Source organism: Chinchilla lanigera, unplaced genomic scaffold, assembly GCF_000276665.1.
Source record: "Chinchilla lanigera isolate Chin_1 unplaced genomic scaffold, ChiLan1.0 scaffold00054, whole genome shotgun sequence".
In the NCBI taxonomy this organism is placed as follows: Eukaryota; Metazoa; Chordata; class Mammalia; order Rodentia; family Chinchillidae; genus Chinchilla; species Chinchilla lanigera.
The window spans coordinates 14,825,876-14,843,663 of record NW_004955455.1 but is presented as its reverse complement, the minus strand read 5'-3'; the positions used below and the strand labels follow the sequence as shown (position 1 = coordinate 14,843,663).

The 17,788-nt window shown below is 35.8% G+C and overlaps 1 protein-coding gene across 1 annotated transcript in view; it reads right to left on the bottom strand.

Annotated features, from left to right (window-relative positions):
* Positions 1-17,788, bottom strand: part of Med13l (mediator complex subunit 13-like) — a gene marked incomplete at its 5' end in the record, with an annotated part of 280,811 nt that overhangs the window by 116,563 nt on the left and 146,460 nt on the right. Inside the window, 1 exon segment of the mRNA XM_005396553.2 lies at positions 7,830-7,913. Within this exon segment, the coding sequence (XP_005396610.1) occupies positions 7,830-7,913 (84 nt within the window).

The following is a 17,788-nucleotide window of genomic DNA, read 5'->3' as shown; positions in this document are numbered from 1 at the left end:
AAACTATTTTAATGTACCCTATCTCTCAAATTTTTCCTTTGCATAAATGGCTGGCAACCAAACTACAATAAAAGCAAACATCGTATTTCAAACTTCATCCAAGAAGCAACATGTTTTCAAATATGTGGTAAAGAAAAACTCTTTAAAAACGGGGCTGCAAATGTAGCTCAGCAGTACAGCACTTGTCTACCATAAGCAAGGCCCTGGGTTCAATGGTTCAACTCCAGCACAGACAAGATTCATGTACACTGCTAGGATTAAGAGTGCTAAAATTAAGGCTCGGTGATCACTAAATCAGTCCACTGATGGTCTGGCACTGTTCTAATCCTGCCAGCCTACATAGAATATGAAAGGGTTGGGGAGCTGCTATGGTCCCTTGCTTACTCTGCTACCCTCTGCCCACCATATAGTATTTCTTCTCTGTGATGCCCCTCTGCCATGCCACCCTGCCTTGGAGCCCGCCGACTATGGACTGAAACCTCTATAACCTGTGAGCCAAATTAACCTTTTTCCCTTTAACTTTGGGTATTTGGTATTTTGTCTCAGCAACAACAAAAAGTAAATAAGACGTTACCTCTATCACTTTCAGTACTAATGGCAAACCACCACCATTAAACAGTAACCACATGCTATTATCTTATTTAATCCTAAACAATACCCTTTGCACAAAAAAGCAAACCTATACTCAGTAATTTTAAGGTAAATGGATTTATGGATCTTTTTTCTTAACATTTTTAATAAAGTTGTATTAAACTAATAAGGAGAAATATTAGGAAAGATTATGTAAAATTAACCAAAAGCAACAATTTCAAAGTATATTTTCATCTTCTCAGAAATGAACATACTTCTAGCTTGTATGTTTTCCCCGACTGCCAACTGGCCACAGAGATGCCAACAGCAAAACAAGTACAGATCTTGCTCACATTTTTCCAAGCCCAGGCTTCATTTGCACACAGTACCCTGAAGATAGAGGCAGTCCTGCAGAGTTCCTGCATTCCCCTCACAGCCTTGACCTAGGCCTCTGAGCCTGTTTGGTCACCACCTGAATCTTGCTTCCTCTTACTCTCCTGTCACATTGCTCATTCTACCAAATTCCCAAAAGGAAGTTTAGAGACTATTTAGGATCACTTGTGTAAACCTATAAAAGTACCTCAGGAAAATGTAAATTTGAGAAAGAGTAATAAAGACCTTTCATGTCTAAGCATTTTAAAAAGATGGTTCCTGTTTGTAAATTTTGAGAATGGATCTATAAACATTAACACCTTTAACACAGGTGTTAAAGCAAAAAAAAAGATAAAAGTTGAAAAACATTCACATATTATTCAAATGTTCAAATACTGAGAAAACAGTTCATTCCTTTGATCAGTTAAGTCCTTTTATCACTTTAGTAAAACATTAATGTGAAAGTCTACCACCACAAAGCAATATCGCTCCAGAAACCAATCACCTCTGTGTTGACAGGGTAGTTCTAAGTGAAGCAAAAGCAAGAAAAAGGTAACAAAGCAATGCAAAGTTTATGTCCCAAAAACATCAGGTTCCAATTCTGGAAATGACAAAGAAGCTCTGCCAGACCAACATATCACTCCCTGCTAAAAATAGTATCTTTCAGTTCTGAAGAAAATATTAAGATCTATTAAAAACTGAATTACCAGTGCAGGCAAAAACCTAGAAAAAGGGGCACCAGGCTATCACTGTGTCCCTCTGTGCCCCCACCCATCTTGGTCTTTGTGAAACTGCTTTTAAGCATGAGGGAAGGGTGAACCACCTCAGACTGTTAAAACCAATAAAAACCCTGAGTCTTCTGGGTTTGAAGAGCCAGCGGTCTAAGTTCAAAGAGACCACTGCTGCTGAAAATTAAGAAAGGAAATAAATCCTGGAAAGAAGAGAACCAGAGACAAACCTCCTGTGCAAATCTTTGCTCCAAACTCTGGCTAGCTCCCTAATGATGTGCACGGGGCAAACACTGAACAGGCCAGCAAATATTAACGCAGTGCTCCCAACCAGGGGTGAGTTGGCCGCCCAAGGGCAGTATCCAGAGACACAGCGAGCTGTTGTGACTTCAGAAGGGGAGTCTACTGGCATCACAGGTAGAAGCCAGGAATGATGCCATTGAGCATCCTACAATACCCTACAACAATTAGCCAATCACAAGTCACACTGCCAAGATGAGAAACCCTAGGTTAAGAGTACTAAAGCAATTTCAGCTACTACCCACCATAGTGCTTGGAGTTGGAGTCCAGCCAGTTAATCACTTGCTTTAAAACAAATAAACCTTCTTTTGAGAGATACAGTCTCTATAGCACTTATAATTTTCATAATTCAAAATTACTCCATACATAAAGAAACAAGAAAATCTAAACCATACTGAAAGGACAGCAACAGAGATAATCCAAGTATTTTACTTAGCACTCAATATTTTAAAACAATCATTTTAACCATACTTCACAAAGAAAATTTCAGAATGAATGAATGAACAGAAAATCACAGCTGAGAAATTCAAAGGATTAAAAAATACAATGGAAATTACACCACTGAAAATTATGGTAACTAATAACTACATGTGGCTGGATGTGGCTGTACACACCAGGAGACTGTCAAGGGAGATCACCACGAGTTCAACTCCAGCCACAGAATGAGTTCAAGCCCGTCCTGAATAATAGGAAAACCCTGTCTCCACAAAAAACAGAAACAATAACAACAAAACCATACATTTGCCATTTATTTAAATCTTAGTGCTTCCTTCATAATCTACCTTCTTTTACACCCATGCTGGAATGATTTCCATTGAATCTGGACTATAATTACATAAACCAGACAATAAATTGAAATGAAAAACATAGTATGTTCTAAACAGGTATTTGGTGTTAGAAAACTAATAGATCATCTACATCCATAATAAAGGAATGTGTTAAGAAAATGTATTTATACACAAGGATAAACGAGTCATTTGTAGGAAAATGGATGCAACTTGAGATAATATTAAGTGAAGTAAATCAGGTACAAAGGTTAGTAACACATGGTTTGTCTTATATGAGAAACCCAAAAAGAGCAAAATAATAGACAGACAATAGGAAACAAATAGGGAGACGTATTTTTCGCAAATGGAAAGGGGACCAAGAGATGGAGGGAGGAAAGGGATTTAAAAAGCATTGAGATGTGCTATGTACTTGTACCAACTCTCCACCACAATGTTTTTACAAGCCTGCTTTTCTATAGGATGGCAATTAGTAGCTCCATTCACATATCTTTATTACACCTTGTAGCTGACATACTGCAATATCCTTCTATGGTACTCAGATCATTATTTGACCAGAAAAACTTACTATGGTAATCTCCTTAAAGAGACTGGAATATGAAAAAACCCTGCGTGCTTTTTCCACACCATCATAAAGTTAACCGTGTGACCCTCCATTCATTCAACCCCAGAACACCTGAACTCCCACCTGGTACCTAAAATGTCCTCCTCCCTGTTCCTAATCTGACGATGACTACAAACAGCATTACTGAAGTTAATATAGTCCTTGTCTCCAGACATGTTCTCTTATAAATTTCATGGCCTTGGGAAAAGTAGTATCAAATCCCCTGTAGTATTGAATAAAAGTTACTTTCTGGTTACAGTGAAACCAATCACAATGGAGGCAACATGATCTCAGTGGCACAGAAGGGAATGAAAAGGAAAAAATATGTCTATATTGTGCATACATGTATCTCCCCACCATAGGTATCTAAGGGTAGAAAATGCCTGCACTTTACAATTTTCACAGACCCAAAGAAATTGAGAGGTAAAAGACATTTTAGAAATACTACTAAGAAAAGCATAGAGATAAGGATAAGAAATGGAGAGAAAGTGGAGAGAGAAAAGAGAGAGGGAAGCTTCAAAGTATTTCTGATCTGAGGCATATCCTATGACCGAAGAGCCATTCTTTGTTATTTAGCCTAAAATTATGCAAATTTCCTAAATGTGTATGTTAGGGAGTATAAAGTCATTAGAAAAAGCTTGTAGGCATAAGAACAGAGAAAATATCTCAATGAAACAACAAAAAGCACAGCCAAAATAATATTCTTCCAACATGTGTGTGCCCACTCACACATATGTAAATAATTACCGTATTTGAAAATATGTGAGGCTCTTTGGAGTACTATCCAATAGGAAGGCAGCTTTACCCATGAGGAAGTAACGCCAACTTAATTCAGAAAAAAAACTAACTAACTAGCAAGTTGGCATTTGTGTTAGCTTCTATACAGCTGATACCACAAAAAGTCAAATAACCTAACAGCTATGGGGCAATCAATTCTTTTGCTAAAAATGGCTTTCAGAGGCTGAAGCATGTACATAAGCAATAAAATGTGGGCTGAAACTAAAGGAAATCAGGAAACAAACCCCTTTCCAGTAGGAAGAAACTCCAGGATTGGAATTATTTCTTTAAAAAATTAAAAGAATTTCTTTTTTATAGCTTTACTTTTGAACTTATTCTGGATGACAAACGTTTAATGCAGACTTATTTATAAACCAGAAATCCTATGTTTTATTTGAGTTGTTAAGTTCTTTAGAATAAATCCAAAGTTTTCTTTAATGTTTACTACATTCAAGTCAAGGAAATGAGTAACAAAAGATGTCAATAGAGTAAAAAATAATGTTAAATAAATTCCTATTATCCTTTTGAAAGTACTTGGTCAAATATATAATATTTAATGCATAATGCTGCCCATATTTTTTAGAATTACCCCCAAAATCTTCTTATATCAAACATTAAGAACTCTTTTAAAAAGAGTACACAAGTAAATGATTTTGTTTGCTATCAGCAAAGATATAGAGAACAATTATGGCACAAAAACTCACATTATTAATTTAGTAGGTAAAACTCATAGAACAATATTTCTGCCATCATTATTAGAATTACTTGAACTACATGTAAAATGCAGTGTGATAGATCTTTTCAGGGGAGAGGGTACTTGGGATTAACCTCATGGCCTTAGACAGTCTAAGTACATGCTCTACTACTGAGCTATACTTCCAGAATCAATATTTTACTAAGATACATTGCACTTTTAACCTAAATAAATAAATAAATAAAAGTATCTCTAAATAATTAAAAAAGTATCTCTAAATAATTAAAAAAGTATCTCTAAATAGTTCTCTAAATAAATAAAAGTATCTATGTTAGTGTTATAGTCTTTATTCTTAGACTACTATTCAGGTAAGACTATTCCTTTTGTTTGTTTCTAATGGCATCAAATAAGAACATTTCTAAAATATTTATTTTTACATAGTATTTGTTTAGCACTTGGCATCAAATTTTCCACCCCACTGGTCACTAAATATACACTATATACAAGAAAGAGTTAAACTCAATAAAATTAATTCATGTTTATTTTTTACAAGTATAAATTGTCACATAAATTATCTCCACAATAACTCTCCTTCAGAGCAACTCTCTAAGATAGTAATAACTATTTTCAACTTAGTATCCGGAAAAACAAGTTCCATTCAGAAAACCTAAACAATTTGTCTGGGGGCTGGGGATTTAGCTCAGTGGCAAAAGCGCCTGCCTGGCAAGCGCAAGGTCGTGAGTTCGGTTCCCGGTACCGGAGAAAGACAACAAAAAAACAAAAAAAAAAAAAAAAAAAAAAAAACAATTTGTCTGAACTCAAACTTGCATGGAGAGGCACAAAATGTGAATCCACACCTCTTCTAATTCTAAACATCCTCCAGCATCCCTCTGCCCACACACGTATGCATGACCACTAAGGTTCTAGTAAAATGCAAAACAGTGATCATAACTAGTAGCTTTTTATATAAATACCAACTTTTTAAATTCACCTTTGTTTTCCATTTTTTTTCTAATTGTTAATCTCTTCTAAATTACCTATCAGATTTGCTTCAGAATCACTAACATTTATGAACTACAAGAAAACAAGGTTCTACATTTAACATAACATCTAAGACTAACTCAATTACATTGCTGAGAGATCTGTAGCCTTTCAGTTACAGCAAATCAAATATCCAAATACATTTCATGCATTATTTACATTTCGCTTGCTAAAGTAATAAAGACTTTTGGAATCTAAATAAACTATAAAGATATACAAACAGCATAAAATTATCAATGCCCATATCTGACTTTTTAGTGTTACTTTTACTTTTAGTTTTACTTTTACCATTAATATCCTAATCGCCACTCTTTCAATATGTATTTCATTTCTATACTTGCTCTTCATCTGTAGCTGGCTGTCAAATCATCATGCAATCACCTATATCTGACAATCAAAGGTTCTGGCACTGGCTTGCTTAATTCCTCAGTGAGTGGCAGTGGGAATCCACGCTAATGAAGGGAAAGTACACTAACAACAGTAAAGACAATCACTGTGCTAAAAACTTGCACTTAAAAAAGGTACTGTATAGCTGACATTTAGATTCACGAACATAAAGGCCCAAACTTAACCACTCAGAAAATCTAAATCCTCCGTGAATTTAAGAAAAAGTTCTCTAAGATTGAAAATAGAAATCAAGACACCACGGATACAGCTCAGCAGCACAGCACCTGCCTAGCAAGCACAAGGTCCTGAGTTCAATTCCCAATTCAAAAAAAAAGCAGGAAAAATAGAAATCAATAAAACACATTCATTATTCAGGTCAAATCAATATATAGATAAAAGAAAAAATTCTCCAAAGTTATCTGTGAACAGAGATCATTTGTACACTCCCACGTACATTACTACTATTCTAAAAGCATTACTTTTTCATGTACAATTTGATGCACACAGCCTAAATTCCATACAAGCTTATTTCTTAATCCTAAGTGATATTAAATGTACTAAAAATATAAAAATATTTCCAAGAAGTTCATACAGGCAAAGAAAATTGTGGGCCTTCAGATTATTTGATATAAAAAACAAAATCCAAATTTTCATGTATTAGATTTGGTTAATGAGAACATTCCACACCACTTCATTAAAGCACTGAGACAGATAGGTTGGAGAGAAAGCTACTAATTAAACCACTACTAGGAAGTAATAAAATTAAGAGCCATAAGGGTTCAAAAAAGGGGAGGAGTTGCCAGCTAAAATTCTTGCCAACACAAAAAGGTCTACCTAAATTCTACCTTAAAATGCTTCAAAAGGTCCAAGCCTCAGCTAGCAGCTGAAACCCTTAACTTAGAGCAAGTACAATGAGTAGAACAGAATCAAGATTGTGTTTCCTGCTTTTTAAAAATGAAGTAAATACCATCATCCTAGGATTCCAACTAAGTCTATGCTATGATCAGAGCTGGTAAAGGTGAATTAAATTTTTGAGGATTTTGTTTTTTGACTCATTTAATGTAAAATTCCATGTTTATTTATTATCAATAACTACATTTAAACCTGCACCAATAAATGATAGAAGTTTAGGTTTACAGAAGTAATCATAGCCCTGATTTTACAATAATCAAGGATTAGCTAACCTTTAAGGAGCATCAATCATTACTATAAAAATGTTCATCATTTTAATTCACTTGACTATTTTTAAGTTATGCTATGTAACACTTCTTTTAAGGAAAATGAGGACGGGTAATGAAAAGAACAGATTATCTAACTTCTAAACAATGTAGTAATAACTGAGGTAGACACAGGTATACTGAGATCACCTTTCTCATTCTGGTGTTAATATTCGACAAAAATAATACAGTATTTAATAATACTGTGACTCAAGAACCTATTTTACTATATCTAAACCATGAACATTACTAGGAAATAAATAACTTAGCTGATCACCTCACCCAACCAGTCCCCAAAGATAGTTGTAGTCAAGCAAGAGAAACCAAAAAACTCAGAGTATTCTGAAGACTCACCTTTTGTTAACTGGCTTTTCATCCTTTTCATAGGGTCGAACAAACCATTTCCCAATCCTAACGAAGTTCTTATCCATTAGGCACCTATAATAAGTACATCAAGAATTACTTGTATAGATTCAATGACATACTGAATAACCTCAAATGAGACACACAAATGAAAATAAAAACATCACTAGTTACACTGTCAAAAAGTTTTAATAAGTATAGTTTAATGAGTATAACTTCATACTATACTTAAGGATATACTTCATAAGTATAATTTTATACTATACTTTACAAAACACTCTCTGAATTGGGCCATGTGTTTTTTATGTCCATCAACAAAATAAGCAAAATAAATTGACTAAAGTATATCCAAACCTTCTTACACTTTCACATTACCTCAAATCAAATCACACAGCTGCAAGACTTCAATTCTGGTGTCATCAAGAATATAAGAAATGCAGCATTTCCTAAGACATCTCAGAGGGGCTCTTCCAAGCCAGTGACACTTCTCTGGCAAGTTTTAGTGCTGGGTGTTTCTTTGGTTTCACTCTTTTAGCAAGGATCAGAGTAACAAAAGCATAACTGCATCTACTTATGCATTTTCTTTTGAGGGCACAATCAAGCACTTGATTATAGCTTTGTAAGAAAATAATTTGTAGTCACATCCTCAATAATAAATATTTGCTTTACTTATTTCTAAGTTGTGAGCTACTCCTGTTTCTGGGCCATTTATGTGTGTTGCATTTCAAAGTCAAATCAAAGGTTATTCTTTCTTAAGATATGTTAAATGGTAACTGAACCCAACTCATACAATACCAATAATGCACACTATTCAGTTGAAGTGACAACAATGCAGTTATGACCAAGTTCACTCATGTGCAGCAAAATGACAGCTCCATCATAACTGCCATCTGGCTAACTGTGAGATGCCACTGGTTGTAAGGAACATTCCCAATTTTAACACAAAAATGTGGCAGTAAATATGCATTCTGGAATTGATGAAATATAGTCATCTCTTAACATCATTCAATAAAACGATATGCATCTTATAAGAAAAGCTGTCAGAACACTACATGTAATTCTTCTATGTAAGTTTCTACCAGTAAAAAAAAAAAAAACCTCTGTAGCAATTCTTTCTTCAATATTCAAGCAATTCTGTGCTTGGCTTTTGTCTGTAATTTCCACACCATCAAGGTGGATGGAAACAATTCAATCCTCACCCAACTCATTATAGGTTAAATGGGTTAGTAAATGGCAATACTTTCTGCTGGCCACAATATAACTCCCTGTACACAGAATCAATTTGGAACACTGTTACAACAAAATGTCACTGGTTTCAACTGGTTTTATTGTGAAAATGAAGTTCTATAACAAAAATCATTCAAAAGTAATCCAATCTATTTTCTAAGTTTTAAAATTAAACTTCTTTATTTTTTGGAATTAGTCATGACACCATCAAATTCAGAAGAGAAAACAGAGAATACCTACTAAATGAGAAAGTAAAAAAGCAAACTGAAACAGTATCTGTATAGTTTATTCACTAGCTAAAAGATTTAATTACTTCTTTAGCTAGGTTACACATAAACAGATATTTCCACCTCAGAGTTTGGTATAAAATTCCTTCTTCCAGTAATACTCTCAATAACTATTACTAAAGTCTCTAAGATCTTTACCACCACATGTTTGAACAGACCAGCCACAGAATCTCGTTTAATTCTTGTAAGTGTAAGACATAGGTGACAGTGTCAGTTTGCATAGATGAACAAGGGAAGGCATAATGAAAACACTACCTAGCCGAGGTCACAGCTATCAATAGCGAAGCAGCCACCAAGTCTGGGGCTATCTGATCAAAGTGCTAGGACACTGACCTATTACTATTTCATCAATTTTTTCTCATTTTTTAAATCCAGATGCATCTTCTACTTGAATTAATGTGAAAGTGTTTCTTTGTTCTCCAAAAGCTGTTACTGAATTGAAGATATATCTTAAAATCAATAATGCTTAGATTGAAAGCAATAGGGTATGTAACAGGTGAGAAAATTACATCAAACATTAAATAGTGTCTTTTAGTGATACACCCTCTCCTAATTAACAGCAGTTTTTCAAAAATTTTCATTCCCTCATAAATGCCTAAAATTTAAGATCAAAATTCAGAAGAATCATTTATTCAGTAATACAGAAAACATGAATTTACAGTACATAGAAAAATTCAAGGCTTGAGACTATGAAAGAAAAAAAACCAAAATATCATTGACTAAAAGGACAATGTGTAAAAGTGTATTTTTTAAAAAAAGTCTGGAGCAGGGGAGCAGGACCCAGCCAAGACCACTTGAGGACAAAAGCAAAATGCAAAGGCTAATGACACTGCTATACAAGAATCTCACTCTTGAGAATCTTGTGAATATCTTGTGAATATCTCTGAAAATTCTCACTATAGACCATATTTCTTTATCAGGCCATGTCAACAAAAAAGTTATCAGTCATGGAAACTACTGATCCCTTAATGTGAAAGCATCTGTTTCCAAAAGACAGCCATGGTGACTTAAGTGACTTTTCAATTGTAGTCAGTTTCTATGTGATAGGTAATTTCCTATACAGTGAAAGAAAAACATGAGAACACAGAATAGCAATAGAAGTAGTAGTGTTTTTTGTTTTTTTTTGTTTTTTTTTTTTTGGTTTTTTCTCCGGTACCAGGAACCGAACTCACGACCTTGCGCTTGCCAGGCAAGCGCTTTTGCCACTGAGCTAAATCCCCAGCCCCAAGTAGTAGTGTTTTTACTAGATTTTGTATTACTGGGATGCTGGTAGATTTCACATATGACTCCTCCACAGTTAGACAAGGCAGAAAATGATTCCACCTGGTGCTTTAAGTCATGGCAGAAAATGAAGAGAGAATGTGTGTCCTTACTAAGGAAGACAATTCTACTCCCTTACTGATAAGTGGGAGTAGGTTGAATCAATAGAAGACCATTCTCAATCATGATTTTTTTTAGGTCACAGACCTATACTTTAAGTAAAAAAATAAAAAATAAATAAAAAAGGAAAGGAAGAAAAATGGGGTAGGGGAAAAGGGGGCATCTATTGAAATTTATTGTGAGTTTTGCACAGGAAAATGTACTGAAGAGCTAAACACTGCACATAATTCCCTAGTATAGGTGAAGTCTCTGAAGCAGATCCAGAGCTAAAATTTCTTCACTAAATACTGCTACTAACACTGTTTTGACCTTGACTTTCGCTATGGTCCCCTTCTATCCCTCTTCCTCTTACTTAAATTCTACCCATCTTTCCTGTCCCACATTCAGCCTGCACAGCATTCCTCCATGAGCACTGTACCATTCGACTGTAATGATTCATTTCTATGGTTCTCTTATACTGGTCAACACATATTCTAAATGCCTGTGATGTAATCTCTTTACATTCTACCATATATGATATATGCTCAATAAATATCTGAAAAATGAATGTTGTACATACTAAAGAGTACTGCGTTTTTCATAATATAACACTGCTATTCTTTTTGCTTATAACCACTAATCCATGGGTAGTCTTAGAGTATTTGTATTTTCTTGTGTATATACCTTGTGTACATATATTCTGACCAATGAGACAGGGTTTGAGAAGGGAAATCTACCTACTTAGTTCTTTATAGCCTATCATGTCCCACCAGAGGCTAAAATCAAAGAAGATAATCAACACAGCTGCTAAAAAATGTTTAGGAAGACTAGTGCTTAAATTCTTTAATATAGTTGAAGAACACAATTTGAGCAAATCTTCTCAAGAGGGGTAATTCAGAGACATAAAAATTATATCAGAAATGTTCCCCTTTTTATACAGTCTATCAACATTTATTTTCTGATTTTTGAGGGTCCAAACATACGGAACACATTAATAAACCTAGCCAAAATATCCCATCTGCCAAAAATTGTTTCGAATCAACATCACAAATAGTGATACATATATATATATATATATATCAGCTAACCATGTTCATTCAGTACTGTCAATCATTATTGACATTTTCACATTTTTCCTATAAAAATATGACATAATTCTGTAAAGCAATACAATGTTACCTTACAAGATCACAATGTGGTGCCAGTTCTTTAAGCAATAGCACAAAATATTATCTCTCTCTAACCCTCTACCACTCCCCTCAAATCACCAGTTCAAGAAGAAAAGAAATAGCTGGTCAAGAATGAAAATGAAATCAGGTTGCATGTGTGTGCCTGTGTGTACGTAATGTTTCTGTGTCATGCCATACGGCTCTAAATAACTACAAAGTCGATGTGAGTCCAAAACTGGAGCACCAATCCCTAATCCCAAGGCCAGAGGTGGACCTCATGTAAGATTCCAAGAGCCACAGCAGAACCACAGCCTGACTCAGCAAACCACATCCAGGATGGAGCAGTTGGAAGGTAGAGAAGAAAGTCCACCACTGACTCTGGCTCTTTCTGTGCCCTTCAAATTACGCAAGTTTAATAGTTTTCATAGATTAAAAAGTCCAACTATTTCTCCTCTGTACTCTCAGGCAAACTGCATATTAATGTTACCAACTAGTTACAGAGCTGTTCGTATAGACAAAATTTTACATAACTTCATGTCTTCACCAATTCCACGACCTTTACCTGACCACTCCAATCTTTATCAAACATAGATATAAGGAGATTTTCTTCCTAAAAAACCACAGTGCTCCCAATTCCCACCTAAATAAATTCGTACCATTGAGGGGCTGAACCAATCCCTTTATCTTCTATTTCCAATCCTTTCCCTCTCCGAAAACATTGAAACAATTGATTAGTATTTAACAGATTTCTTCCCGTATGTTACACGCAGATTTGTGCTTTCAGCCACTTGTGCCTATAATGTCTGTACTTAAAGACTGTTCCTGAGATCCAAAAACTCATTTTTGTACTTCCAGAAGAGAACCGTACATCGTGGCATTTCAACACAGTACGAATGGAAGGGTTACTTATTTCTTGCCCATTATCACATTATACCCAAGGAACTCTCCATGCTGCAATGTGGCACCATCAGTGCTTCAATCAGTGCCGTATCTGCCACCACACTGAGGATTACTCCGAAATCTCTAAGCCACACATCCGAGGCCAGCGCTCATGTGCCCACTGATGATCACTCTGCTGAACCACAACACCATAATGCACTAAAAACTGGACATCTGTCAATACAGTGCTATTGATATCATTATAATTCCAATTTTTTGCAAATTATTTCCCCCATATTTTCCAAATAAAATATCCTAACACTAGACACCAAATGTTGGCCAACCAAGAAGCTCTGGGCCACAGGCAAGTTCAGAGGTGTGCTATAAACTACCATGGGTGAATATGCTGACATAGCAGCACAGCAGATTACTCAGGAGAACCATCACCTTTTACAAACGTCCAATCCTCACAAATGAAAGTCTCCATAAGTAAGCACAGACATAAAAGGGTATAACAGCATCAAAAGACTGATGTAATCAATTGTGTACAATTAGTTCACTTCAAGAAGAAAAAAAAACTTCAACAAAATCAGCCCATGTGTTTTACACTAAAACTTTAAAAAAGTTAAAGTACACTAATACACATAACGCCAACTTGACAGAATTATGCCAAACGTTGTAGGAATTCTTGGGAAGCTGTAACACCAAGACTTTCATCTGTGGTGCAGTCAATGAAGCAATAATAAAAACTCTGTAGGGTTGCAGGTACAGCTCAGCAGTGCAGTACCTGCCTGGCAAGCATGAGGTCCTGAGTTTGACTCCCCATACCCACAGGAATGGAGAAAAGAAGAGGGAGAAGAGGGGAGGGGAGGGGAGGGGAGGGAAGGGGAGGGAAAGGAAAAGGAAAAGGAAAAGGAAATGGAAAAGGAAAAGGAAAAGGAAAAGGAAAAGGAAAAGGAAAAGGAAAAGGAAAAGAAAGAAAAGAACAGAAAAAAGAAAAGGTAAGAGAAGATAAGTTTGGGTCAGGGATATAGCTCAGCAGCACAGTGCCTGCCTGACAAAAGTGAGCTTGGGAGTTCGCTTCTTGACACAAAAAAGAAAAAAAAAAACTTGTTTGTTTTCCTACTACAACTATTTCCTGGCTGCTTCAAAAACCTTTCAACTAATGTTTCACTTCAGTTTGATAAAGACAGGTAATAAGAGAACAATGTATCATAGAAACCCAGCATCAACCACAATAATGTAAGAGAAGCAGCCATTATGTCTGCTATACTAAAAATATCAAATGAAACTTGTGAAAAACAATGGTGGATTAGTCTTTTCCATAATTTATTCACAAACTACTTTTTCCTCTAATCAGCAGTATAAGACAACCTAAACTTACAATACAGAGTGTCACTTTGAGAAAATTGTAAATATAGAGCAACACAAAAAAGACTGATAAATAATCTGATCTAGTACATTAGAAAGTGAGGGAAGAAGAGAGAAAAAGAAGAGTGGAGGAGGAAGAGAAGGAGAAGAAAAGGACAGTTAAGTCAAACTAGCAGAGACTCTACATAAGTAAAAACTAAATTAATGGTAGCTTATCATTCTGGGCATTTTGCCAAAAAGAGGTAATTGATCATTAAGAAAACAGGAAGCATATTATTCTCTAAAAAGAAAGGGAAAATAAGTGTGACTACATGATCCAAAACTGTAAAATTTAGAAATGTCCAAACAGTCTCAGATTGTGAAATTATAAGAAAGCACAAAAAAAGAAAATGCCAACAGAACCATTATGGCTCAAGGTTTTTAAAAAAACATAAAGACAAGTACAGCTATGTATGGTGGTATATGCCTGTAATCCCAGCAATCTAGAAGACTGAGGCAGAAAGATCAAAATGCTCTGGCCCAGTCTGGTGAACACAGCAACTTGGCAAAATCTCTTTCTCAAAATTAAAACAAAACAAAACAAAACACAAGAAAAGGGCTGGGGATGTAGCACAGTGGGAAGGTCCTCAACCCCCAGTATAAGAGGGGTACGGAGAGATGGAGGGAGAGAGAAAGACACAGAGAGACAGAGACACAGACAGAGACAGAAACAGACAGAGGCAAAGGCAGACAGAGACAGAGAAAGACAGAGACAGAGAGATCTCTGCTTATGTTTCAGCAATACAGCTGGCTTCTCTTTGGAAGACAGATCATCAGAAGAAGCAAACACCTTGAATTCATTATGGTAGACATAGTCTGGTCCCAAACACATGCTCTCTCTCTCAGTCCCACTTGGCCCTGTGACAGTGACGTCTCCCACTGGCAGTACTTTTTTCATTATGAGCTCAACAGGCCAGGCGTGTGGCACACACCTGTAAATTTTCTACTTTGTCATCTAATCGAGCCTGGTGGCTCCCACCTCCCATGTCTGGCCATTGTTCTTTGCTCTCTAGCAGGAGCCCAGCAAATCTTAGACAGGGGATACTCCATCAGCATGAGGCCTGGAGAGAAGAGTACAGAGAGCTGTCATCAAGGACTCACAATGGACATGCAACAGGGGCAAGAAATAAACCTGTACTGTTCTGAGCCAGGAACAGCTCTTCTGTTAATGCTTTACTGAGCCTAACCTGACTGATGAAAGAGGTCACAGTAATACTTCATGAAACATTACGACATCCCAAAGTAGGCCAGTGGCAATTAAAATGAGAATGGCATCAAATGGAGGGACATATGGAAGACCAGTAAGGAGAGATACGCAATTCAATACTGGTGGTAACAATTGCAAGCAAGGAAAAAAATACTTCAGTTTAATACCAAACAGGCCACGGCACGGAAGTAGGATTTAATCAGTTATAGTATTAAGATAAAGAAATGGAAGTTACAGATTTCTGCTCAGTATTAAGAAAGATTTTATAACACCAAATCGTCTCCAAAGATGAAATGAACTCCTTCAGAAAATTATGCTTACATAATCACAGGTGTTCAAGAGAGGGATGACCACATAAAAACAATTTTAAAGAATAAGATCTAGAATTAGTAGAATGACTGAATTTTAATGACTGAATTTTAACGTTATCTTAAAACGCAATCTGTTTTACTATACTTCTCTTCGGTATAACAGTGGCTAGACATTTATTGAGCTGGGGCAGGAAGCAGTGCTGGGCACTGAAACCAGGACCTCCCAACTGAGCTACATTCCCAGGGTTTTTTTTTTGTTGAGACAGGGTCACTAAATGCCCCGGTTGAACTCAAACTTGCAATCCTCCTGCCTCAGCCTCCCAGAGTCCTGAGATGTACAGGTATGTGCCATCTCACCCAGCCTATTGAGCTCATAATGAAAAAGGTACCGTGCTGAGCCAAATAACCCTACACCGTTTTACATGTGAATGAACAGAGGCTCAGTACAGCAAGCTCAGGTCACTGGCCAGTGTCACAGAGCTAAGATCCAAAATACTTCCTGCCCCTGAAGGCAACCAAGAAATGGATTTCTAGAAATATGTGTCCCTAAAAGGAGAAATACAATTACAACTAAGTATGTCTAATGCCTTTATGGAAAATGTTCTTCAGTAGCAGTGATTTTTTTTTTTTACATTTTGTTGGACAGATGACCCTAGCTACACATGTATAATAATGTAGTAGCCAAATACTGTACTAGAAAGTCATAGGAGAAATGAGTAACAGAAAGGGGAAAATATTTGGAAGTCATAAAATTCTACATATTTTACATAGCAGCAACATAGTTATTACCTCAGCACCAATCAATAGCAATGAAAAATGAAGTGTCACACTGTGTGAAATGTTACCTGAATTTTTATAGTGAAATTATTTTTAATGAATCACTGCAGTGACATCATCCTGTATACATCAGCAGCATCAGCTTTTGTAAAGATTAATTTATATGACTTCCCTTTAGCTAGAAGTGAAAGCTTCTCAAAGTAGTAAATGGAACTCCCTTTTAATTAAACATATCCTCATACTTAAAAAGATAAAAAGCAGAAATAATAGATCACTTCTCTAAGCTTTGTTAATATGCAAAGCACAGAAAAAATGGTTTAGGAAGCACACACACCCTGCAAGTGACACAGCCCTCAGTGATCTGTCAGTAATCTCAATTCTGATTTAGATGCCAGGAACTCACAGCATCCTTACTAGAACCAATTCAACCTATGTGAACAGAAATAGAAAGGCACAATACAAAATTGCCAGGAAAAAGACAGAAAATCGTATCTCAGTTAACTTAGGCTGATGAAAACTTAGATGAGAAAGTTCTAGCGCACAGTCTAAATGGGGAGTGGGCACGAGGCATACAAATATATCCAGCGTTAGCTTTTCCAGTTTCTGCTAATGATTAAAAAAAACAAAATGCTTTCCTTCCTCGTGGGCAGGGTAATTTTCATTCACAGAATACACTATTTTAGAGGAAAAATTATTATTTTACAAGGCAAACAGATTAGCATAATTTTTCAAAAACTCAAGTTAACCATATAAATTGTATTAAGGAAGATTCATTATTAATTGTTTTCTAAAAGAAAAGTTATTTCATGTGTCTCAAAACGAATTCCTATGGGAGGATTCAAATAGACAATTCTGGTACTGTTTTAATGAAATTTTAAAGAATACAAATCAATTACCCAAAATAAATTTATGGGGAAAAGAAACTAAAAATATGGCATGGAATATGGAATTATGCAGCAAACTATATATTAACAAAAACTCAAGATGCACAGTACCCCACATTTAATTTGCAGAATGTTAACTCAGGTTTAGTGAGGACAGGTCAACTATCTAAACAAAAGACTCTGAAATCAAACCAAAACTCTAACCCAAAATTCTATCTTAAGTATTACTGTTTGTCACAATTAATTTTCTTAACAATAAGTCAGCTTAAAAAAACAACAGTAAATGCCAATAAAAAATAATAATAATTCAGCTTGAACCAGGCATTCATTTCCATCACAAGTTCTGAACTGATGAGACCAGAATAAATGGGCCATGTGTGTATCTTCCATCTCAGTTTCTCTGCTCTTCTAATTTTCTCCTAACACAGAAACATGCTTCT